The sequence below is a fragment of the Lycium ferocissimum genome, chromosome 5, assembly GCF_029784015.1.
Source record: "Lycium ferocissimum isolate CSIRO_LF1 chromosome 5, AGI_CSIRO_Lferr_CH_V1, whole genome shotgun sequence".
Taxonomy (NCBI): Eukaryota; Viridiplantae; Streptophyta; class Magnoliopsida; order Solanales; family Solanaceae; genus Lycium; species Lycium ferocissimum.
In genome coordinates, this window is record NC_081346.1 from 74475956 (window position 1) to 74500514 (window position 24559).

At 37.8% G+C, this 24559-nt stretch overlaps 1 protein-coding gene across 3 annotated transcripts in view; it reads left to right on the forward strand.

The window, feature by feature from the left end:
- LOC132057441 (uncharacterized) overlaps nucleotides 1-24559 on the forward strand; it is a 74750-nt gene that overhangs the window by 45299 nt on the left and 4892 nt on the right. For all 3 annotated transcript variants that reach the window (XM_059450043.1, XM_059450045.1, XM_059450044.1), the window contains exons 26-56: nucleotides 1417-1827; nucleotides 1937-2260; nucleotides 2442-2573; nucleotides 3064-3177; nucleotides 3675-3859; nucleotides 6202-6310; nucleotides 6390-6533; nucleotides 6845-7120; nucleotides 7330-7947; nucleotides 8143-8355; nucleotides 9088-9191; nucleotides 9653-9948; nucleotides 10038-10122; nucleotides 11197-11892; nucleotides 11989-12307; nucleotides 12470-12628; nucleotides 12713-12876; nucleotides 12980-13157; nucleotides 13235-13504; nucleotides 13595-13801; nucleotides 14668-14722; nucleotides 15563-15693; nucleotides 15807-16289; nucleotides 16366-17184; nucleotides 17342-17418; nucleotides 20161-20611; nucleotides 20685-20771; nucleotides 22392-22544; nucleotides 22648-22832; nucleotides 23665-24195; nucleotides 24318-24495. In XM_059450043.1, the coding sequence (XP_059306026.1) occupies nucleotides 1417-1827; nucleotides 1937-2260; nucleotides 2442-2573; nucleotides 3064-3177; nucleotides 3675-3859; nucleotides 6202-6310; nucleotides 6390-6533; nucleotides 6845-7120; nucleotides 7330-7947; nucleotides 8143-8355; nucleotides 9088-9191; nucleotides 9653-9948; nucleotides 10038-10122; nucleotides 11197-11892; nucleotides 11989-12307; nucleotides 12470-12628; nucleotides 12713-12876; nucleotides 12980-13157; nucleotides 13235-13504; nucleotides 13595-13801; nucleotides 14668-14722; nucleotides 15563-15693; nucleotides 15807-16289; nucleotides 16366-17184; nucleotides 17342-17418; nucleotides 20161-20611; nucleotides 20685-20771; nucleotides 22392-22544; nucleotides 22648-22832; nucleotides 23665-24195; nucleotides 24318-24495 (8154 nt within the window). The remainder of the gene's footprint in view (nucleotides 1-1416; nucleotides 1828-1936; nucleotides 2261-2441; nucleotides 2574-3063; nucleotides 3178-3674; nucleotides 3860-6201; nucleotides 6311-6389; nucleotides 6534-6844; nucleotides 7121-7329; nucleotides 7948-8142; nucleotides 8356-9087; nucleotides 9192-9652; nucleotides 9949-10037; nucleotides 10123-11196; nucleotides 11893-11988; nucleotides 12308-12469; nucleotides 12629-12712; nucleotides 12877-12979; nucleotides 13158-13234; nucleotides 13505-13594; nucleotides 13802-14667; nucleotides 14723-15562; nucleotides 15694-15806; nucleotides 16290-16365; nucleotides 17185-17341; nucleotides 17419-20160; nucleotides 20612-20684; nucleotides 20772-22391; nucleotides 22545-22647; nucleotides 22833-23664; nucleotides 24196-24317; nucleotides 24496-24559) is intronic.

Here is a 24559-nt window from a genome sequence, read left to right on the forward strand (position 1 = left end):
ACTTGAAATTCTAGAAGTTGGTCTTATATCGTTAAATCTGGTTTGTGTCAGAGGCCATATACTTTTATAAAGTCATCTTGTCTTTCTGTCTGAATGAATCACTGCACTTTGCTTTTGTTTTGCCATACATTTTACAGTGAAAGTAGATAATGTGTTTGCACAACCTGAGTGGTAAAGGGGATCGTGGAACGGAACTGCTGGGTAATAATATTCTTTGCTAAGTCAATATTTAAGGAAAAAGAAAGAAGGACGAGGGTAATGAGAGATAGTTCTAGGAATTTTCTCCTGTGAAGCATGGACTTATTTTAAGGTGGCAGAGTAGGCCTGGTTCTAGCATAAGCTTGGATGAAGTTGAGCTTGCCTCAGATTGTCTGATTTATCTAGGCAAGCTAAAGGAGGCGGTGATTTTTGAAATGAAAAGGGGAAGAAAAAACCTGGCTGGACCAAACTTCCTGGAGGCTTAAGGGCCCAATCTCCACCAAACCTACTATTTCTCAGTCTCCCCAGACTGAGCTTAAGTCCACGATGTCAACGGTAGCTGATATTAACTCTTGACCACCATCTAGAAGCCAATGATGAAGCTAAGGAAAGGAGCCATCCTCTACGCAGACCAAGACCCACAGTAGGGATCACCTCACCATTGGTGAGTGACTCAGACCCTGTGTGCTCATCGCATGCCTTCGGCGACTGTCTTTCTCTTCCCTGGTACGATTCCGCTGTTCACAGGATACATGATTCGACAGAATTGAGACATCCAATTGGACCAAGTTGGTTATGGGGAAAGCATGCAAGACTTTCGGAGTTATAGTGGGTTTGAACATGAAATTCTTAACATGATCCTGAGAATTTAGCAGGGGAGACAACTTCGATTGAAAAATAACGAGCTATGGGGAGGGGAGATAAAATCTAAATAGCAGGGCAAAACTGATGATAAAAAGCTGATATGCATGTGAATTATGATTGGGGAGAAAATAAGACCAGGAGAAGGAAATACCATTCCTTTTCCGGATGAAATTCAAAGTTCCTAGCTGGAACATAAAGGATTTGTGAAATAAAAGGCATGGGATAATATTATTAAGATTCGTAACTCTATTGTATTAACTGCACTAGCTCTTTGGTTCGTGGATGTTTGACAGAACACTACTCTGCATGTTATGTACTCAGTAGAGACTCTAGTGTAGTGGACTTTTCTCATTTTCATGTTGGACGATAACCTTATCAATGTACAAATTGTTATTATGTATGTAATTTAAAATTTATGTTGGATCAACAACCCTGTTGACAATTTCGTTTCAAATGCTGTCTTGTGAAACTCCCTTCACAATTTAGTTTGGACCAGTTAAATTGAAAATCATCAGCTACTGTGCATCTTTGTCTTAGAAATTGAACATTAAATATAGTTACATTCTCTACCAGGTGCGTGTACTGCATTCAGAAGGTGACTTGGCAGTAAAGATGAAGCTACACTCTTTGAAAATTAAGGATGAACTTCAAGGTTCTTTATGTTCGGCTCCCCAATATCTGGCTTGCTCTGTTTTAATGGATCATGGTGCTGCCAGCTGCCCTGACCCCTTAGAACCTCATGGGAAAGAGCAATCTTTGGCGGTAATTGAAGAGGATGATATTTTCAAAGATGCCTTGCCAGATTTCTTGTCCTTTACCGATCCTATTGAAGCTACGACCCCTGAGAAGGAGCTATCAAGGGGAAGAAGTGTTGCTAGTGATATTTTCTATGAGGCACTGGGGTCTGATGACTCTGATTTTGTCTCTCTAACATTTACAACGCGGCATCCTGATTCTCCTGACTATGATGGCATAGATACGCAGGTAGAATACTTGTCTTAAACATTGCTTTCTTGAAAAGGAGTAAAAGCTGGAGAGATTCCTTATACCAAACTTCACTTAACTGTTGCTTTTCCCTTCGAAATTTTTTCAGATGAGTATTAGTATGTCGAAGCTGGAATTCTTTTGCAACAGACCTACTCTTGTCGCTTTGATCGATTTTGGCTTTGATCTGAGTTCAGGAAATAACATGGTAACTAGTAAAGATCTCCCGAAAGATCCCGATGAATCTTCAGTGATCAAAGAGAAAACAGAAGAACTGGGCCATACTCATGTCAAAGGGTTGCTTGGTCGCGGAAAAGAACGTGTTGTGTTTTTCCTAAACATGAATGTTGACAGTGTTACAGTGTTCCTCAATAAGGAGGACGGTTCTCAGCTTGCTATGTTTGTGCAAGAAAGTTTTCTGCTGGATATTAAGGTGGGGCCCTTGCATGATGTTAAATTTGTATTGCTTTTAGCAACGTATTACTTTTTATCTCTATCGAATTTTGATTGGTCATTTAGAGACATTCCTGTTGGATTCCCACCCACGCGATCCCGGCTTTAAAGTTTGTGCCTTTTCATTTTTTGTCTTGATATTTTACTTTTATATCTACAAGGTTCATCCAAGTTCTACTTCCATAGAAGGAACCCTTGGGAACTTCAGGCTATGTGATCTAACACTTGGCTCAGACCAGCGATGGGGTTGGCTATGCGATATTCGCAATCAAGGGGCTGAATCACTCATTCAGGTATTCAGTTATTCTCTGAACTTCACACTACCACTTTTTTATAGATGGAAGTCTGTTGTCCAATTTCCCACGTAATTTCTTGCAATCACTGGCTGATATGTGTGTGTGTGTGTGTCTATATATATAAACATATATGCACACACACACACAGGGGAGAGAGAGAACATGAGAACTTTGAAGGGGTAGAGATGAGTTTTAGTCAGTTGAGGAATAGTCTCTGATCTCTTATTTTCTTTTGGTGCACCCATGTAGTTCCTTGCTGTATAGAAGATTGGGTGTCGTTTGTCAAGAATCTTATGTTTTGTAGGTTCTCTACTTTTTTTTGGGATAACCTTTTGTATGCGGCTGATTTTGTCCATTTCATTAATGAAAATATATTTACTTGATATATATATTGAATTTGGGTTCTGTCCTAGCTACCCTTTTGTTATCTCTCTTTAACATATATTTTTTATTACTTTGTACTAAGATGGTTTCTCCCCTGGTTCAGTTTGTATTTAAGTCTCATAGTACAGAAGATGACGATTATGAAGGATATGACTACAGCTTGCGTGGTCGGCTTTCAGCAGTTCGTATAGTTTTCCTTTATAGGTTTGTTCAAGAGGTAAGCGTTTCATTTCTTTTAACATATTAAACTTGCTCTTTCCTTTTGCTTCTTTGTGACCTAGCATTTCTTGATGAAGGCTTTGGTCTAGTTATAACTTGTGAGTATTCTTACTGTCAAGCTCATTAAACTTGTATGCTGCTATTGCGTACCTGTAAACTATATGGGATGCTTTCTTTCAGAACAGACACAAAAGAAAATAGTCATACTTCTTTGTTTGAGAGGTGAACATGCACTGCACATGGAACTAGAAAGAGCTAGACCAATTTTTTGTCCTTTAGCTTTCCTGAAGTCCAGAAAATTATGAATGCAAACAGAATTAGATATCATCAACTGGTGAAACTTCCCAAGTGGATGTCAGTTAGAAGATAAGAGTTGTTAGTTTTTTCCTGTGTGTATATATGCTTGGATTTGTTTAATCAATGAGGGGGATACTTTTGTGGTGTGTATGTCTGCATGAAATTTTCTGACAGATTCATGCTTTTTTAAACGTGCAGATTACTGCGTACTTCATGGAGCTTGCAACTCCCCATACTGAGGAAGCTATTAAACTCGTTGATAAGGTTGGGGGGATTGAATGGTTGATTCAGAAATATGAGGTCGATGGCGCCTCTGCAATAAAGCTGGACCTTTCACTCGACACCCCACTTATAATTGTCCCAAAGAATTCCAGAAGTGAAGAGTCAGTCCCTATCCAGCTATCTTTAATTATTCAAACTCTAGCTTGTCTATTTTATGCATTTGCCAATTTAGAGTTGTCTTTCCTGGAGACTAGGATGCCTAACATTGAATTTCATCTTCCAGCTATTTAGTTATCCGAACTCTGGTTTGTCTGCATTTTGCATTTTTCCTTTAAGAGTATTTTCTTTCCTTGAAACTGAGATGCCTCACATTTTAATAGGAAATGATTTGGTGGAATAACTTTGATAATTTGGACTCTTTGTTTCTTTTTTGCTGATTATCAAGAAATCCCCAAGTGTCAGTCGGTGCACGGCTCGATAATTGCTTGATAATGGGCTTGTTCCTCGCCCTTCCCACTTACACACCTGGCTTTTAGTCTGCGAGCTCTGATAATAGGACTCTTACAATAACTTCATTGCATGATGCTATGCTATTTTGTGTGTACGTTGATATTGATGTGCTTTTTGGCTTTTTGCTTCCAACTATCTGACAATATACCACCTTATTACTAATTCCTGGAGTACTTGAGCTAAACTGAACTGTGCTTAACCCAATGATTTTATGATCTAGAAGAGATGATAATAGGGCAATTGTGGAGGATGATCTTGCTGTTTTGCCATTTTCTTGTTCATTAGTTTTGGTTTATCTTGCAAGAGCTCCTTCTAAAAAAGTTTCAGAAAGGCTTAGTGGTTTCCAGAATCTGGCACTACCAATGCCGAAAAAAATGAGGAAGTTATGACAGAAGGTTCTTACTTTCAATCAGGAATACCTTATTATGCTCAGGAAAGCATGGTATTCCCCCTTCTCTATGTACTTCTTTGATGGTGATGCAACATAAAATTCCTGAATTGTTTCCTTTAGCAATTTCAAGTTGGAATGTCGTGGCATCTGTGGTTCACTGGTAACAATTTTAGAATGCCATTTAAAACATCCTCTTCACCGATTAGTGTAGAACAATCCCAACTATTAGTGTCTCTGAAACTTCTAACTCTGACAATTTAATTCAACCAATCAAGGTCTATTTGTCTCTACCGAGGCCTTGGAACTAAGTTGATTCTATTATAGCTTTCTCTCCATTCATAAAATTCTCACAAGCTTATGCACATCTTTTTACCTGTTGCTCCTTTATCAGCCTTACTCATCATTGTTCTTCTTAAGATGACTCTTGTTTGTTTGACCCATTTTTCTGTGTTTTTAATTCTTCACTGCTTTTGGTTGCCTTATGCTCTCTCTATCAATTTTCATAAAGTAATTTTTTAAAATAAATAATGGGAAGTCCCAAAAATGAATCTATTGATTCACTCCAATTGTTTGCGGGTCGATGATTTTCTTCCTGTGCAAATTCCTTTACTACTTTAATTTCATAAATAACTTTAAGAATATGATACCAAAAAGTAGAGAATCTACAACATAGTATGATTCTCTACATACGACACTCAGTCTTCTATATACACTGGAACCTAATGGTTGCAATAAAAAAGAAACTAGGAATGAGAGAGTCTTCTCAGGCTCTTTTACTTCTCTTTCTTCTTCAAAATTTTCAGTGGGAGAGTGCCTCTGTCACTGTGCTCGGTATCGGCGATTGCATCCTGAAACATTTTCAAAATCTCATACCACAACCGAGTTGCCACGACAATGTAGTAGGAAGCGGTCCACATCTTCAACTGAACATTTGCACATGAAGCACCAGTTGACATATCCAATCCACCTTTTCCTCAAATTTTCAACTGTCAATATAATTCCCCTCGCTGCCAACCAAGTGAAAATACACCTTTTTTGGTGCCCTAGGAATCCAAACTGATAAGCGTGGAAATACGACTCCTCCTTTGCTAAAAGCTTATGATAAAATGACTTCACTTAACTAACCATCTCTTCCAACCTTCCACCTGAGTCCCGACTTAACATGAGATATTGCTGTCTCTATCATCCAACCAACTGACTAATTGTTTGTGCATATTTTTTAACTAAAGCAAGAGTAAGGTTCATGTAAAATATTTGCATACAATTTGATGTTAGAGGAATTGAACCTTCCTCAGCTGACCATTGCCACTATGTTCTACAAAGTGGTGCTTGCTCTTTTCCTCGTCTTTTTCCTGTCTTTTTGTTGAACATATATTTTGCTCTGTCTTTTTTTCCTGTCTTTTTGTTTAACATATATTTTGGTCTTTGTAAGCCAACGGATTTTAGCAAGGTGTGCACTTTTCTTGGATTTAGCACTTGTGGATTTTGTTTTCTTGTGCTGTCATTTGTCTCCCAGTTAATTTTCAAAGACAAATATTTATGTTCCCCTTCCATGTTACCTTCTCAAAAAAAAAAAAAAAATTGTGTTCCCTTTCTGTGCAGTTTCATGCAACTTGATCTTGGCCATCTGCGTGTCCAAAATGAATTTTGTTGGTTTGGCTTTCCTGAAAAAGATCCTTCAGCTGTCCATCTCGATATTCTTGATGCAGAGGTACTTGATTTCTGCTTTTCATGGTCAACAATCCTGGAATTAAACATAGAGCTTTCTAAAATCTTCTGTAACATTTCAGATTCTGGGGATTAACATGGCTGTGGGAATTAATGGATGTATAGGCAAACCAATGATACGTGAAGGCAGAGATATACATGTTTATGTTCGGCGCAGTTTGCGAGATGTTTTCAGGAAGGTCCCAACATTTGTTCTGGAAGTAAAGGTTGTGTTCTGTCAGTAACCTTTCTATACGTGGTTTCATATTACCTTCTGTGTAATGTAAATTTTTTAAGATTGTTTACTGATATTATTTTTCTGAGACTCTTATTTATTCGTGGCTCATTGCTTGTTATTTTATATACAAGTCAGTTTACCATTATTTGGCTGTTACTGGGCAGAGGTTTCTTGGTTCAGCATTTGCTATTTTCCTCATTTTCATAAGAGCCCAAAAGTTGATACTTCTTGGGGTTTTAAATACGGTGTTTGATTCCTTATGTTATAAGTCTTAATGTTTGTTTCGAACTTTTCAAACAGGTTGGATTGTTGCACGGCATGATGTCAGATAAAGAATATAATGTCATTCTTGATTGTTTCTACATGAATTTCTCAGAGAATCCGACAATTCCACCTAGTTTCCGCAGCAGCACTTCTGCTTCAAAAGATACAATAAAAATGCTAGCTGATAAAGTGAACGTAAACAGTCAAATACTCCTATCACGAACGGTTACCATAATGGCTGTGGAAGTGGGCTATGCCTTGTTGGAGTTGTGGAATGACGCTCATGAGGGGTCATGCTTGGCTCATGTTGCGGTTAGTCATTTTATATGTGATACTAAATTATGATATGTACAGTCTCAACATCAAGGTCTTTGTTTGAGCTTAATCTGCCATTTAGCTTCTTTCTTCTCTCCCTTCCTCTTCTGTTTTTTCTTTCAGTAGCAAGTTGTTGTTTGGTCATTGTATCATTGTATCCATGTCACATTTTACCTTACTGTGGCCTGCTTAACTGTCTTTTGCAGCTTGAAGATCTTTGGGTGTCGTACCGAATGACATCATTATCTGAGGCTGACCTTTACATTACTATCCCAAAGTTCTCTGTTTTAGATATTCGCCCAGATACAAAGCCTGAAATGAGGCTGATGCTTGGGTCATGCATTGATGCTCATCGACAGAACTCTCCTGAAACCGACGTTGACTTTCCAACTTCAACAATGGTTGTGATGGACTGCAGATGGAGATCAGCATCCCAATCATTTGTTCTTCGGATACAGCAGCCTCGTATTCTTGTTGTACCAGACTTCTTACTATCTGTTTGTGAGTTTTTTGTGCCATCTTTGGGAGCACTGACTGGTAGAGAGGAGATCATGGATCCCAAGAATGATCCAATTAGTAAAAACAACAGCATAATCCTGTCTGCTCCTCTTTATGAGCAGAAAGAGGATTTAGTATTATTATCTCCCAATAGACAGCTAGTTGCGGATGCTATAGGGATTGATGAATACACCTATGATGGTTGTGGAAAAACAATACGCCTAACTGATAAGGTGGAAGAGAAGGGGCTTCATTCATCAGGAATACAACATATTATCATTATTGGTCGTGGCAAGAGGCTGAGATTTGTGAATGTGAAAATTGAGGTACCAACAATCTACCTCAGTACTCTCTTGGAAAATTTCAATTTAGAGAGCATCCCTTATGCAGCACTTAAACACTTTTGTTTGTTGACTTGTTGCCTTTGTGAATACTGAAAGTTGATGATCATCTTTCCTAGTCATGGAAAGCTCTGAGTCCTTTGAAAATGATCTTGTGCCTATAATATGTTTATTATGCAGAATGGGTTGCTTTTAAGGAGATATACTTACCTAAGCAACGAAAGCAGCTATTCGGTCTGCCAAGAAGATGGTGTTGATGTAACCATATCTGACAGTAATTCTGACAATGATAAAAGTATGAAGTCCATGGATGAATTGTTGTATAATTCAGATGCTTCCGACTTTGACCCGAATGGATCAAGTAAAATACAAAGTTACAGTTTCGAGGCCCAGGTAAATCAATTATTTGAAAATTCTTTCTGTGATCTATTATATATTTTTGTTTTTCTTCATATGTAAATTGTGATCATGACATTACGGTGTTAGCTTATGGTTATATATTTCCAGTTGTACTTTGTGATACAATTCTCATGATTAGCATCATTTGCGCACACTGAATAGAATTGGGTGCCTAACAACAAAAAAGTAAATAATAAATAAACAAAGCAAACATTGTCTAACTTTAAGACCTACCACCTGAAAACTGTCAAGTAATATGGTATGGAGTTAGTGCTGTTGAAGAAGCTCCAGATAGCATAAAAAGTTTTTCCATCTTTTTTTCCTCACCTTCGGCCATAAACAGTACGTTGTGGGGGCTGGATAAGTGTAATCTGATTTCAATTAATTCCCTTCAAACACTATTCATGTTCGATATTTTATTAGTAGGACTTGTTTTACTTCTTCAACTTATTATCTTGTTATTCCATTGATTTCGTTTGCAGAGCAATACCCTCTTTGAGAAATTTCTGGTAACATCATGATGAGCATAGTTTTTCTTTTTCTTTTTTTTCTTTTTTTCTTTTGCATATATGTTTCCTTCTCTTTTTCTACCACTGCTTTCTTGTACTCTAGTTACCATTGTTACAGCTCACCGGCTCTCGTCAACTCTTAAACAATATCATTCTGGTTTTAACTTTTTCTTTAGATTGAGGCATAGTTGATTGATTGTTATATTGCCTCTCGCAGGTTGTTTCTCCTGAGTTCACATTTTATGATAGTAGTAAGTCATCTTTGGATGACTTTGCTCATGGTGAAAAACTCCTCCGGGCGAAAATGGACCTTAACTTCATGTAAGATCCTTGTCACTGAAAGCTATCTTTATTTTCCAGTTTTTCTTTCAGTAAGTATGAGCATGTCAATGGAGGCCGGTAGATTTTGGCCATGCTGAGGTGTAATAGTTAAGTTACAAATGTCATAGTTTAATTGGTAGTTTGATGTTTGCCCTAATATATTACGTATAATGAGGAGGTAAATCATCAGTATAGAAATCCAGTTATTTGCTTGCATATATATCCAACAACAGCTGATTTTGATACTAAGAATGAGATGGTTTCTTTCTTCTCTCTCTGTTCCTGCATGCTATCAGGCACTTTTAATATCATACCATTTGTTTCACTATATCCTAAACTCTATCAACACGGTCTGAATACTGAGAAGCTCATTAAATGTAGCGAACAGGGGAATAGCACTTTGAGCAACATAGTTATGTACCTCCTTCATTTTCCAGATACTTATCGATTTGATGCAACAGGTATGCAGCAAAAGAAAATGACACATGGATCCGGGGACTTGTAAAGGATTTAACTGTTGAGGCTGGTTCTGGTCTTATTATTCTTGACCCAGTTGATATATCTGGCGGATATACTTCCGTTAAGGATAAAACAAATATTTCTTTATTGTCAACGGATATATGTGCCCACCTTTCTCTTGGTGCTGTCTCCCTTCTACTCAATTTGCAGAATCAGGCGACTGCTGCTTTACATTTTGGGAGTGCTGATCCCCTGTTGCCATGTACTCAGTTTGATAGAATTTGGGTTTGTCCCAGAGGTATTTCTTTTTTCCATTTCTTGTAAGTTTGTTTTCGTTAATCTTTTCTGTTATAGATCTTGATGTTTGATTCTGTTGCACTTCTGCAGAACATGGGCGTCTTAACAACCTCACATTCTGGAGGCCCAGAGCACCTTCGAACTATGTTACTCTGGGAGATTGTGTCACATCGAGGTCAGAAGATCCATAAAATGTGCTTGCGCTCTGTTTATCTACAGCTTTGTTTGCGAATTCGAATGCAATATTTTCATTGAGTTGATACCTGATTCTTGGTTAATTTTTTATTGGAGGACGTCAGATTGATGCTTCCATTTCATCTGGTTGAGTTGAAATAAGATTGATAATGCTATGATTTCAGGGATAATGATTTCCCCCTGCTCCAAAGTGATCTGACATAAAATTTTGATACCAGTGCCAACTTGGTGCTGATGAATACATATGTTACCTTTCTCAAAAGAAAAAGTGCTCTGATATAATTCCCCACATAATTAGAGTTTTAGCTGAAATAAGAGAACTTATGTAGTAGTTTATTCTATTCTTTTTAAACATCATGCTGGTGGCACTGCATAATAGCATCCAAGACGCCTGGATAACTATGGGCAAGTAAAGCAGACTTGTAATCTGTTGTTACATCAGAACCAAAAGAATAATACCATGCATAGAATAATAAACAGTTAAAAGCAAAAAATGGAACTCTACTTTGCTGGTTGAGTACTGATATTCACAAAAAAATTGTTGACAAGGCCCTTTTTTGAGCCGAGGGTCTATCGGAAACAGCCTTTCTACCAACAAAGGTAGGTGTAAGGTCCTACCCTCGCCAGACTCCACTTGTGGGATTACACTGGGTATGTTGTTGCTGTTATTCTTCTCTGAGGTGCTTAATTTTGCTTCTGGTTTTCCGTTGCTTGTAGTCTAGGATTAAACCATGAACCTTCAGTAAGATGTTTGGTTGTAAACTGTGAAATTTTTCAGTTAGATGTTTCCTGCAGCCATATGCCCTGAAGTATCTTTTTAGTCATTAGAAGTTCAATTTCATTTCAACTGTCATGTGGAGTTTAACACCTTTATGAAACATAGTAGCTTTTTTGTTTGATGTTGTTTATTTTTGGTATTCTTGTGCCATTTAACTGCTTCTACTGTTACCTTTGCGAAGAGCATGTTAATGGATAGAGAAGCTAGAATTATGTTTGCTTCTTGCTGGAAGAATTTTAATGTGTTGCCTAATTCATATTGTTTCCCCACTCTCAGACCCAATCCTCCTTCACAAGCAGTTGTTGCTGTGAGCAATATGTATGGGCGTGTTAGGAAGCCACTTGGCTTCAGGATGATAGGTTTATTTTCTGACATTCAAGGATCTGAGAAGGCGCAAGATGTTGATGATTGTTCTCTTTGGCTGCCTATTGCCCCACCTGGATATGTCGCTATGGGTTGTGTTGCTCATATAGGAACACAACCACCTCCTAATCACATAGTTCATTGCATACGTTCTGATCTGGTAACATCAACGAAGCTTTTGGAATGTATCTTCAGCGCTGCTGCTAATACAACACTCACACCAGGTTACAGTATTTGGCGTTTGGATAATGCTGTTGGGTCATTCTATGCCCATCCATCTAGTAGTCATCCTCAGAAAAGCTGTTGTTATGATCTGAATAATCTTCTTCTTTGGAGCTCAAGCTGGTACACTTCTTCATTAAAAGTACCTACTGTTGATCTAACAAGTGAGAGCGAGCACCTGCATCACCAGACAAGTAAACAGAGTGCAACTTCATCAGGATGGGACATTATCAGATCAATTTCTAAAGCAACCTCTTGTTATATTTCAACCCCAAACTTCGAGCGGATCTGGTGGGACAGGGGTAGTGATCTTCGACCTGCAGTCTCTATATGGAGACCTATAAGACGTCCTGGTTATGCAGTACTGGGTGACTGTATTACTGAAGGGTAGATGTTTATTTTTCTTTCCTTTCAGTTGATATTCTTTTCCTACTTTACACCAGTACAACCTTTTTTGACATGTCGGATCATTCCTTGTTTCAGCTTAGAACCACCTCCCCTGGGTATAATCTTCAAGGCCGACAACCCTGAACTTTCTGCAAAGGCTGTGCAATTTACAAAAGTTGCTCATATTGCGGGCAAAGGACTGGAGGAAGCTTTCTTCTGGTACCCAGTTGCTCCTCCTGGTTACGCTGCTTTGGGATGTGTAGTAACACGTAGCAGTGAAGCACCCGATTTGGATAACTTTTGCTGCCCAAGGATGGATCTTGTTAGTCAAGCTAATGTTCTTGAGATGCCCATTTCAAGATCTTCAGGCTCCAGGGCTTCTCAGTACTGGAGCATTTGGAAAGTTGACAATCAGGTCAGAGATACTATCTTCTGGATGACCATTTTTTTAATAGCATCTTAATCATCATCAATTTTAGTATCTGTTGCATTGTTGCTATATCTTCTCCTGGAATGTGTACTTCCTTGACCTGCTGCTTACTTTCCTTGATCACAATCATTTTGTACTGCATTGCAGGCTTGCACTTTCCTTGCACGCTCTGATCTGAAAAAACCTTCTAGTAGATTGGCATTTACTCTTGGTGATTCAGTGAAGCCAAAGACAAGGGACAACATAACAGCTGACATGAAAATCAGATGCTTTTCTGTGACTCTATTGGACAGCTTATGCGGAATGGTCCGCAGCCCTCAGAAACTGTCTCTTTACCTATATGATTTTTCTCCTTTTTTGTCTGTTTATCAGTGCATTCATGTATTACAGGTAACACCTCTTTTTGATGCAACAATCACTAATATTAAGCTTGCAACACATGGGCGACTAGAGGCAATGAATGCTGTTCTCATTTCTTCAATGGCTGCGTCCACCTTCAACACGCAATTAGAAGCGTGGGAGCCGCTTGTTGAGCCTTTTGATGGAATATTTAAGTAATATATTTCACCATCCACCCTTTGTCATTTTGTTACTATGTTGACTCACTTTTCTTCTGTTGTTGCTGCTTTACCGCAACTGTTATTCTTCATTTTGCAGGTTTGAGACATATGAGACCAATTTGCATCCGCCTTCCAGAGTTGGTACAAGGGTGAGAGTTGCTGCAACCAGCATTTTGAACATAAATCTGAGTGCGGCAAATCTTGATGTATTGGGGCAAGCTGTTGAGTCATGGAGAAAGCAGAGAGAACTCGAGAAGAAAGCAATAAAGATTAAGGTGACAATGTGTGATGTTCAAGATATGCTTCAGCTACTGTTTATGTTTCAGTTTCTGATTATTTCTTGCCTCTACAGGAAGCTCGTCGTGGGGATGCACATCAAGATAATACTAGTTTTGTGGCACTTGATGATGATGATTTTCGGATGGTGGTGGTCGAAAATAAACTTGGGTGTGATATGTACCTGAAAAAAGTTGAGCAAAACTCAGATGCATTTGAGTTACTGCCTCCTGATAATTCTGTTTCTGTATGGATTCCACCTACAAGGTATTCTGATAGATTAAATGTTGCCAATGAATCAAGGGAACCTCGCCGTTATGCTGCTGTTCAGATAGTTGAAGCCAAGGTTGTCGACATACTGATTTCTATGAGTGGGGTTTGCTGTCAATGAACTTTAGTTACTTATGAGGTTCTCATTTTGTTTCTCTCCTAACAGGGTCTGCCTGTCAATGATGACGGCAATAGCCATAACTTTTTCTGCGCTTTGCGCTTGGTTGTGGAGAATCAGGATTCAAATCAACAAAAGCTTTTTCCTCAGAGTGCAAGGACCAAATGTGTGAAGCCACTAATTACTAGAAAAGATAACGTGGATGAAGCCACCGCTAAATGGAGTGAACTCTTCATATTTGAAGTTCCTTTGAAGGTAATTGGCTGGATGGAATAAAGAGAGATGTGTACTTCTACAAACTTTCTTTTGCATAGTAAACTTTCGTGAAAAATAGAAATAAGAGTAGAAAGGCGAGATCGGCAGAAACGAATCAATTTAGATAGTCCTTTGTGGCTCCGGTGGCGACTAGATCAACGTTATTGCTTCAAGAGAAACTCCCATCGAAGTTCACTATGAATCTTTAGGTACTTTTTATGAGATTTATGGACACTATCTAATAGTAAGAAGTCTAAAAAAACAAATCCTTTTTATATACATTCGAACCACTGTTGGTCATATTGCTCTTTATCGAGAAATCGAAGAAGCTATACAGGGGTTTTCTCGGGCCTATTCATATGGTACCTAACGTAATTCTATGATACTTGGGACTTCGGGGTTCCCCGGTTCAGCTAGGTCCATAGTTCCGGAATTTATACGCGAATCAAGATCGATAAAAGGAAGTTTTACAATCACCGACTCAAACCCATTGTCGAATCCTACTCAGCGGAATATGGAGGTACTTATGGCAGAACGGACCAGATGAAAAATAGAAATAAGAGTAGAAAGGCGAGAACAAGGTGTCCTTAAAAAAGATGGAGGATATGTATAACAGTTCTAGTAGAGCCTTACCATATCCTTGGAGGTCTTTCAAGGCTATTCCTGAACACCATAAGGTAGTCTTAAACAGAATGCTCAAAAACGTGCTCTATCCCATGAAGAACCTGAAGACATGCTCCTACTTGGAAACATTCTCAATTTTGTTTCAGCCCAAATCCTCCACCTGTACTGCGAGCATTACGTTCCTTTTGGAACTTCCGATAAGCATTTGCCATTCTTGTAATCAATCTTCTATTTTCTTGTAGGGGCTGGCAAAGCTGGAAGTAGAGGTGACAAACCTTTCTGCAAAGGCCGGAAAAGGTAACGTGGTGCTTTGAAGATATAATTCTTCCGTATAAACTCCTTATCTGCTTGATTATTCAAGGTAACTGAAAATTTAGAATTTGAAACTCCCTCCGCATATTGATATTATGCTTTTAGTAACATTTATGGTGTATCTCTTGTTTTGTATTTCCATTTCTGTCCCAGCATGCACGCCAAAGAGATTAATCACTATTAGAGCTTCCTGATTTTCATATCGAAATTGAAGGAGAGAAAGCTTTGTTTTGCAATTTTGCTTAGATTTGCTATAGCTTAACTGAAAATGAAAGTTTCTTCCTTTCTGAGGGATTATTCATCAGATAAATGCAGTAGTTTGCGGAACTTAAAACTTCTTTGCTGCAGATAGTCTCATAATTTGGAGTTTTTCTTTCCTTTTATGCAAATAGTCTCATAATTTGAAGTTTTTCTTTCCTTTTACTAGCTAGTTTTATCACTTCCAGTGCACTTTAGCCTCCCTCATTCTACTCAATCTGTTTAACAATATCTTTTCTTCGTCATGCTTTCTATAGTATTTTGACATGGCTTCTTCACTTCCGTTATTTCCTTGTCTGAACTGCTTTCATTTGCTTTTCCTTGAGCTGAGGGTCTATTGGAAACAACCTCTCTACCTCCCAAGGTAGGGGTAAGGTCTGCGTACACTACCCTCCCCAGACTCCACTTGTGGGATTACACTGGGTATGTTGTTGTTGTTGTTGTCTTAGAAAAGCTAAATAGTAGGTTGACTTCTTCAAAATTAAGATCAGCAAGGCTGGATTTTAGTTTTTATTAAATTATAATTGCTTGATTCTAAAATTTGCTGTTTGCATTTGTTCAACATAGGTGAGGTTGTTGGTGCGTCGTCATTTTCTGTTGGACATGGTCCAAGTGTTTTAAAGAAGGTTGCTTCACTCAGAATGCTGCATCAGGTGTCTGACGTTGAAAACTTTGGATGTTATCCTCTACGAAAAAGGGTTAGTTGCACTGCTGGCTTTTTTGTCTTTGTTCTTATTTTATTCTGTCATATTGGAAATTTTATTGTGGTCAATATAACCTCCTTGTGTGCTCATATTGATATCATTTCTAGGGTCAACTTAACAGTAATGACACAAATTCTTGTGGCTGCCTTTTTGTCTCAACGTCTTACTTTGAGAAGAAAACGGTATTAACCTATGAAAATGACGAGGGAGAAAAGACTGGTGCTAGTGATATAGGGTTTTGGGTAGGACTTACACCTAAAGGTCCATGGGAGAGCATCCGCTCCTTCCTACCCATGTCAGTGGTCACCAAAACATTGGGAGATGATTATGTGGCTTTGGAGGTTGTCACCAAAAATGGAAAAAAGCACGTAATTTTCCGGGCTCTTGCTACAGTTAGCAATGATTCAGATATCACATTGGATATTTCATCATGTCATGAGTCCATGATTCATACTCAAAATCTGTCTTCAGAAGGTAGAAATTATAGCATATTTGTTGAAGAGATTTTTGAGAATCAGCGGAATCGTCCAGTTTCTGGTGGAAATGACCCAGGGCGGTGGAGCACTAGGGATTTCGCCTATTCCTCAAATGTGAGTATTTTCTGACTTACTGCTTTTAGTTAATGTTGATTAGCTTTTGTTGACCTTTTCTTCTTCTATAATGAAGGACTTTTTTGAACCTACCCTACCTTCTGGGTGGAAATGGATATCGTCTTGGACTGTTGACAAATCTCAGTTTGTTGACATTGATGGATGGGCCTATGGACCTGATTTTCAAACCTTGAGGTGGCCACCAAATTCTCCCAAGTGTAGCACAAAGTCAGCTCACAATAGTGTTCGTCGAAGACGTTGGACTCGTACAAGGCAGCAAGTTAAGGAGAGGGGTGCAAATAACACAGACAACATTGTTACTAGTCCTGGTTCTTCGGCTATCTTACCTTGGAGATGCATCTCCAAGAGCTCTAACCACTGTTTACAAGTCCGTCCATGCCTTGGTTATTCTCAGACTCCTTATTCATGGGGTCGTCCTATTGCTGTGGGCTCTGCCTTTGCCTTGGGTAAGGACCAAACACCTATTGAGAGCAGTACACTTTCTCGACAAAATACTGGAAGGCATGGAAACAAGATACCTATTTCTGCACTGAAGCTAAACCAGCTTGAGAAAATGGATCTACTTTTATGTTGTCCTGGTGGCAGTGGTAAGCAGCTTTGGCTCTGCGTTGGGACAGATGCATCAGTTCTTCATACAGAGCTAAATGCCCCTGTTTATGATTGGAAACTTTCAATTAGTTCTCCCTTGAAGTTGGAGAATCGGCTTCCTTGTGGAGCTGACTTTACGATCTGGGAAAAATTAAAAGATGGCAACACTGTAGAGCGACATCGGGGTTTTATGGCATCACGAGAGACTGTGCACATATATTCTGCTGATGTGCGGAATCCTATATATCTGATGTTATTCGTTCAAGGTGGTTGGGTTATGGAAAAGGTAGATGTTCTTGAAGTAAATTTGTGCATTTTTGTGCTTTTGGATAATACTTGTGTCCTCACTCAGACACACACATGCACATAGCATTTGTTCATTTTAACAAAAGGCTTTTGTTTGTAGACCTGCTCTGATCTACCTTTTTCCTCCATGGAAACAGGACCCTGTACTCATCTTGGATCTTACGAGTAACAATCATGCTTCATCATTTTCTATGGTTCACCAACAAAGGAAAAGGTTTGTATCGCTTTACGTGTTGCTAGAAATATATGCACCAAGAAATGGCTCCAACATTCCTACTGCCCTTTCTTTTTGTGTTTGGTCACCAGAAATGGACATTGATATAGAACGTGGGAAAATATTTTAAAGAAACAAATGAATAAATACATCAAATTATCAATTGTACCTCAAACTGTAATTAGTTGGGCTTGGGTATATTAATCCTTTGTATCATCATCTCTAAAATAAATATACATCATACCTATTATAATAAAAGTTCATTCACTATAGGGATGCAGAGAACTCTATCGATAAAAAAATAAGTGGTAAGATAGTTTACCATGATGTACTTGGTGGTATAGTTGAACAATAGCATTATTAAAAAGAAAAAGTTTAGCATGATGTTCTGTCAAATTATCCCCCATTGGAGAAATACTCTGAAATTTTTTAATAAGATACAAAAGATACAAGGCTCATTAACAGTTTTATTGAAGACGTATGCCTAAGCATAAAACTCACCCTAATGCAAAACTACTTAGGCAGGAAGCAAAGTAAAAACGCCAAGAGCTTTAAACAAACAGGCTTCCCTAGATGTAGAAAAGAAGCTAAGAAAAGCCCAAAAAGATCACATGTTGGATCTTTGCTCTCTTTTCTAGTTTTATTAGAAATTGTTTTATATTATTATTATTATTATTCGTTATTATTATTATTACAGCAAAAAGAAAACATTCTGGCATAGAAATCAAAAGAGCCTGCAAAATAGTGATTTTCCTTGTCATGAAAACTGTTAAGAAAATGGACATTGAGCCTAACTCAACCTCAAAACAAGCTCATGAGTTCAGGATTGCCTGAGAACATATAAGGAGACAACAATTCATTCCCTCAACCAATATGGGGCACTAAACACCCCTTCCTCCACATATCAAGAACTAGATTTCTGGTGTGGGGGTGCAACATTGGGTAAAGCATTAATAGAGATGTGTTTAGCTCTGATACCATGTTAAGAAAATGGATATTGGGTCTAACTCAACCTCAAAAATTAGCTCATGTGTTTAGGGGTGCACAAGACCATAAAAGGAGACAACATTATTCCCCCAACCAATGTGGGGCATTTAACAAAAGCTAAAGTTAGATATTACCTTTATCCTTTTCTTAAAATTAACAGAATTTTGATTGGATGTGTTTAGCTCTGATACCTATGTTTATTAAATGTTTTGGGTTTGAATAGGAAAATGTTCATTCTTCATTCTCAATGCTATCATATGCTATACACATCCCTGCAATATAGTCCAAATAGAAAAGTCTGGTTCGAGCATGTGAAGAGGGGCACAAGTGCCCCAGCGAGGAGGTGTGAGAGGTTGGCGGTGATAGGTTTGAGGAGAGGTAAAGGTAGATCGAGGAAGAATTGGGGAGAGGTGATTAGACATTACATGGCACATCTCTTGCTCTCCGAGGACATGACCTTAGATAGGAGAGCATGAAGGTCGAGGATTAGGGTAGACGGTTAGTAGGTAGTAGAATGTTTTCTCTCTTCAAAGTGGTAGAGCAGGGTTCTACACTAGAGCATCTATTTGTTCCCTTACCAGTATTGTTAATATTATGCTAGCATTATCTTATGCTTATGTTTTATTACTACAGTGTTTCTTTTTACTTTGGCCATCTTTAATATTTGCAATGTTAGTACTTTTCCTTATTCCATATTTTCATCATAGCTTTTACTCTTGCATTTCTTTCAAACCATTTTCTGAAAAACGATTTTATTGAGCTGAGGGTCTACCGGAAACAGCCTCTATACCCCCACAAAGATATGGGTAAGGTTTGCATACACCCCACCCTCCCCAGACAATATACTGGGTATGTTGTTGCTATTTGTAGTAGAAAAGTGTGGCTTGATACTCCTTGCTCGATCATATGAATAATCTGAATTAGTAGTTGCCAGTGAGCTTTTATGTTCCTATTGACCTTTAAGAAAAATAATTTGCAAATGATCTTAGTATTCTGAAGAGGAGCTAATGTGCTTCTCACGTTTTGATGAAGTAAGTAGGATATCGTTAAAGGCATCAAGAAGATACAAAAAGATTACAAAACAAAAGTTTGTCAGCTTGTATATAGTTGAAGTACTACAAAACTAATGAGTTGACAAAATCCAAAAAAAAAAAACATCAGAATTAGTTACAGGGGAAAGGTTAGCCCAACTAAAGAGGCTAGCCAAACATCTAGCCTTCAAAAATCCAGTTGAAGTTGATACACCATCAAAGCATCTATATGGTAACTTTGTGCCTCTCCTTTTCTTTTTCTTTTCCTCTTTTTTTTTTTTTTTTTTTTTTTTGAAACTGGTAATGATGTATTCCTCAGCATTAAGGACATGCTGGAGACCTCCAAAAAGTGTTAAGGTCAGCCTAAATTACTTACAAAGACCCTAAAGGATCAACTAACTGTTCAGCTTCCTTCTTTTCCTCTTCCTCTGTGAATCAGTGAGTGTGACATGAGTGAACCCATTTGCAGAAGCTGTTTCATTAGGTGGGTTTTAAATCTAGTTTCAGGAGTGACAAAGCTAGACCTCAGTCTTTCCATTGCGTAGAAGCTGCATTTCTTACATAAGTTAATTTATAAGGAAAAAGCTATGTTTATATGACCAGTGGGAAATAGGTCTCTTTGTGCGTATGAACACACACACACACCCCCCATGATTTCCTCAGAAATTATCTCTTGACGGGAGACTATGTGATACTAATTTTGTATGGACTGGGCCTTGTACAGGAGGTTGCGCGTCAGTGTTGAACGTGACATGGGAGGAACTACTGCTGCTCCTAAAACTATACGGTTCTTTGTTCCATATTGGATTAGCAATGACTCGTTCTTGTCTTTGGCTTATCAAGTTGTGGAAATTGAGCAATTGGAAAGCTCAGATGTAGATTCAATTTCTCTCTCCAGGGCAGTTAAATCAGCTAAACTAGCACTGAAAAATCCCCCTACTTCAGTGAGTAGACAGGTTGGTGCAAGGAAAAACATTCAAGTACTTGAAGTTATTGAAGATTTGAGTCCAACTCCCAGCATGCTTTCTCCACAACACTATGTTGGCCGCAGTGGTGCCATGTTGTTCTCATCGCGTAATGATGCCTATCTTTCATCACGGGTGGGCATCGCTGTCGCTCTTCAGAATTCTGAGAACTTCAGTTCTGGGATATCTCTTCTTGAGCTGGAAAAGAAGGTAACCTAGATAAAGTTTGGGTTGTTCACAATGGATAAAATTACGGCTCTCAATAAACTTGGCTTTCCTGCAGCAACGTGTTGACGTCAAGGCCTTTGGTGTGGATGGATTTTATTACAAGCTTTCGGCGGTGCTGCGCATGACTTCAGACAGAACAAAGGTATCCTCAATTGTGTAACTCCTTGTCGTGTTGACTGGTGCTTAGTGGTGAATAGGCTGCATGTTATCTGTCCTTTCAAATTGTTTTCAAAATGCATGTCATTTGACCAACTTTGTCGCAAATGTATTTCGGCTAGCCCAATCATATAAGGAAACCAGCCTAGAAAGTTTACGCGAAGTTCAAACTTCTTGATGAATTTTTCTTGTACAGAAGGGCTTCAATGTGGTTTTGTCCTGTTGTGGAATACTTTAATTCAATAAAACCATAGGCAAAATTATTGGATGTGAATGTTCTAAGCTAAAGTCTTGGAAGTTGCAACATATACTTCATGATCATTCTGTCATGGAGGGTGTTCCTAAGCTTATAAGCTAGTCAAACTGGCTATAAGTACTTTTATGAGAAAAGGCCATACATAGTCTACACGTTTGGTCCCTTAAATACACCAAAACTATCCAAAAACTTATCAAATTTGGTCTCATGTTTTTTATACAAACAAAGCAGACATAATCTATGAGATTAATCGTTAAACCATTCCTCGGACCTATATTTCTCTCTCCCCGCCATTAAAAAAAAAAAAAAAAAAAAAAGAGCATGGTGTCTCTCTCCTCAAAATTCGAAAAGACAAACTTAGGCACAAATTTTCTGTAACCATTCAATAATTTTTTTAAATCCTTTTTTTTTTTTAAGAAAACCGACGGACTGCGTCGGTTATTTTTTACACAAAAATTTAATTATTCTAAAATAAACATTTTTTTTTGTTTTGTTTTTTTTTTTTTTTAATAAAAAAACCAAAAGACGGACTCACGGATTTTAGAGCCAAGATAAATTAAATCAATTAAGTATATGAACAAAAAATATCAAAAAAAACCCTTTAATGCCAAGGAACATACTTCCTCTTCGATTCCATTCCATTTTATTCTTTAATTTTTCAAAAAAAAAAAAACTGAGACCGTCGGTTTTTTTTATCTTTACAACGCAAGAGAGATACTTTTAAATGGTTTAACGATTAATCTCATGTTTTGAAAAAATAAAAAAATAGATAAAAATATAAGTTTTTAGATAGTTAAAGGATTTTAAGGGACCATTTTAGACATTTTAATGGTTTTTCTAACAAAAGAACAACTTATAATCTATAATCAATAAAGCAATAAGTTGGTCACTTATTTTTCACCAAACAACATTTTTTTTAATTCTCAAAATACCCTTTTATTTTCCTCTTCACCCCATATCCATCGTTCCTCGTTTATCTTTACAAGGATACTTTTAAATTTATGTTTTTGCAAAAATAAAAATAAGGGTATTTTAGTCATTTTAAGTTTTTAACAAAAGAACAACTTATCAACACTTTTTTACCAAACACATTTTCTGTTTATTTTCAGTTTCAGCACTTTTATCTGAACACGTACCTGTTTATTTATAAAATCAGTTTCAGCACTTAAAAATGTTTTTCAGCACCCGACGCTTCTTAGTGTTTTACAATCAGCTAACCAAACAGGCTCATAGTCTGATTCTTTGTAATATCCATGTTTTCTGAAATAGCTGATCCTTGAAGAGGTCAAATGAAAAGGAATGACTGAGATGTCAATTTCATATTGAATGAGTGATGGGATTCATTTGCAGGTTGTGCATTTTCAACCACATAGCTTATTCATCAATAGGGTTGGATGTAGTGTGTGCCTGCGTCAGTGTGATTCTCAGTCAGTAGAATGGATTCATCCTACAGATCCTCCAAAACATTTTTCATGGCAGTCTAGTAAAGTGGAACTCTTAAAGGTCTGTAAATAATCAACATTCTCCTTGCCGTTATTCATAGTCTTCCTCAATGTTAAAGTAAGTCTGTTCATTCTTATGATCCATTTTTATTCTTCTTTCTCAGTTGCGGCTTGATGGATATGATTGGAGTCTACCATTTAGTGTTGATACTGAAGGTGTTATGTGTATTTGCTTGACAAATCAGACCACTCGTAACCTAATGCATCTCAAGGTTGAAGTGAGAAGCGGAACAAAAAGTTCACGCTTTGAAGTTATACTTCGACCCAATTCCTTCACCAGTCCTTACAGGTTTGACTGTTGTCACATACTTCAGTTGTGATCCTTCTTCCTGTTGGAGTTTGACATTTAATCCTTGAGCTGTGTCATTAATTTCTTCTGTTTGAGGTGTCGTGTTGTACTTCATTCTAGTGATAGCACCGCGATGTTTGGTGTTGTCTTCAATAATATTGGATGAGTTAGAAATTCCTTACGTTTCTAAGCTTGAGATAGAATGTCACCAATGATAGATACCAAGGCTTGTAAAGCTAGTCTCTTTTTCTTCCCATCCTTGGGGAACTTGGATAAATTGTATTTCAATATAGTTGGATGATCTCAGATTCATCTCAATAGATGTTCTTATCCTCTCTCTCCCTTTCTCTTTTTTCTTTTCCTTTTTTCTTTTTAGCAGCAAACAATAACTTTGGTATTCTGTTTGGGTCCGGTTAATTCTCCCGATTGTAAACCGTCATTTTTATTAAGTTTGTTGGTTCATACACAAAAAAACAAACTTGTTGAATTAGCCATCTGGACTAGAATAAAGATATGGACAAAGTGTTTTCAACTCTAGAACTGGAAAGTGCTGCTTTATTTATTATGCTCTAAAATTTCATAAAGTTAAATATTCATTGTGACGAGGAGACATGTCATTCTTTTTGGTCTTGCTATTTCTCCTCCTCGTTTCAGATCACATGGTTTCCATTGGCATTTATTTAATGGATGGCAGGATATAGGACAGTTAGAGTTGACCATTGACTTCTTCTAACATTTTATCTTTCTTTACTTTGAGTATCATTAAATTTATCAGATTCGAATATTCTGTCATGACCTTCTCTGACAATTTACTAACTAAATGTGTTTGCAGGGTCGAAAACCGCTCATTGTTTTTTCCTATACGTTTCCGGCAAGTTGATGGTGCTAATGAGTCATGGAAATTTCTTCCTCCCAATGCTTCAGCGTCCTTTTCCTGGGAAGATCTTGGTCGACGACGATTGTTGGAAGTCATGATTGATGGATCTGATCCTGCAGCATCACTGACTTATAATATTGATGAGACATTTGATCATCAGCCCATCCATGTCTCTGGAGGACCTAAGAAAGCTTTACGTGTCATTATCCAAAAAGAAGAGAAAGTTAATGTAGTCAAAATCAGTGATTGGATGCCTGAAAATGCAACCTACACTGTTTTGAATAGAAGTCCTTTACTGCCCTCTTCTGGAACTAGTTCTGTGTCACAGCAAACACTTTCTAACTCAGAGAGTGAATTCCATGTCATTGTTGAGGTCGCGGAGCTTGGATTATCAGTTATTGATCATACACCAGAAGAGATATTATATATGTCAGTGCAGAGTCTTGTGCTCTCATATTCAACAGGATTGGGGTTTGGAGTCAGCCGGTAATGATATATTTGTGCCTTCTATTTAAGCGATGGATTGTATACTGTTTTACTTCTTTTCAAACTTACAATAATTATCTATGAAGTTACTGATTTAGCAGATCATACATTTTATGATTCAGGTTAAAAGTAAGAATGAGGGGTATTCAAGTGGACAATCAATTGCCTTTAACTCCAACCCCAGTTCTCTTCCGACCACAGAGAGTTGGACAAGAGAACGATTATGTCTTGAAATTTTCACTGACGCAGCAATCTAATGGATCATTAGATCTATGTGCATATCCATACATAGGTTTCCAAGTTAGTAGATGAACCCGTTCCTCTTTAAAGAAAAGACTTCTCCCTTATATTCATTTTTGCTTTA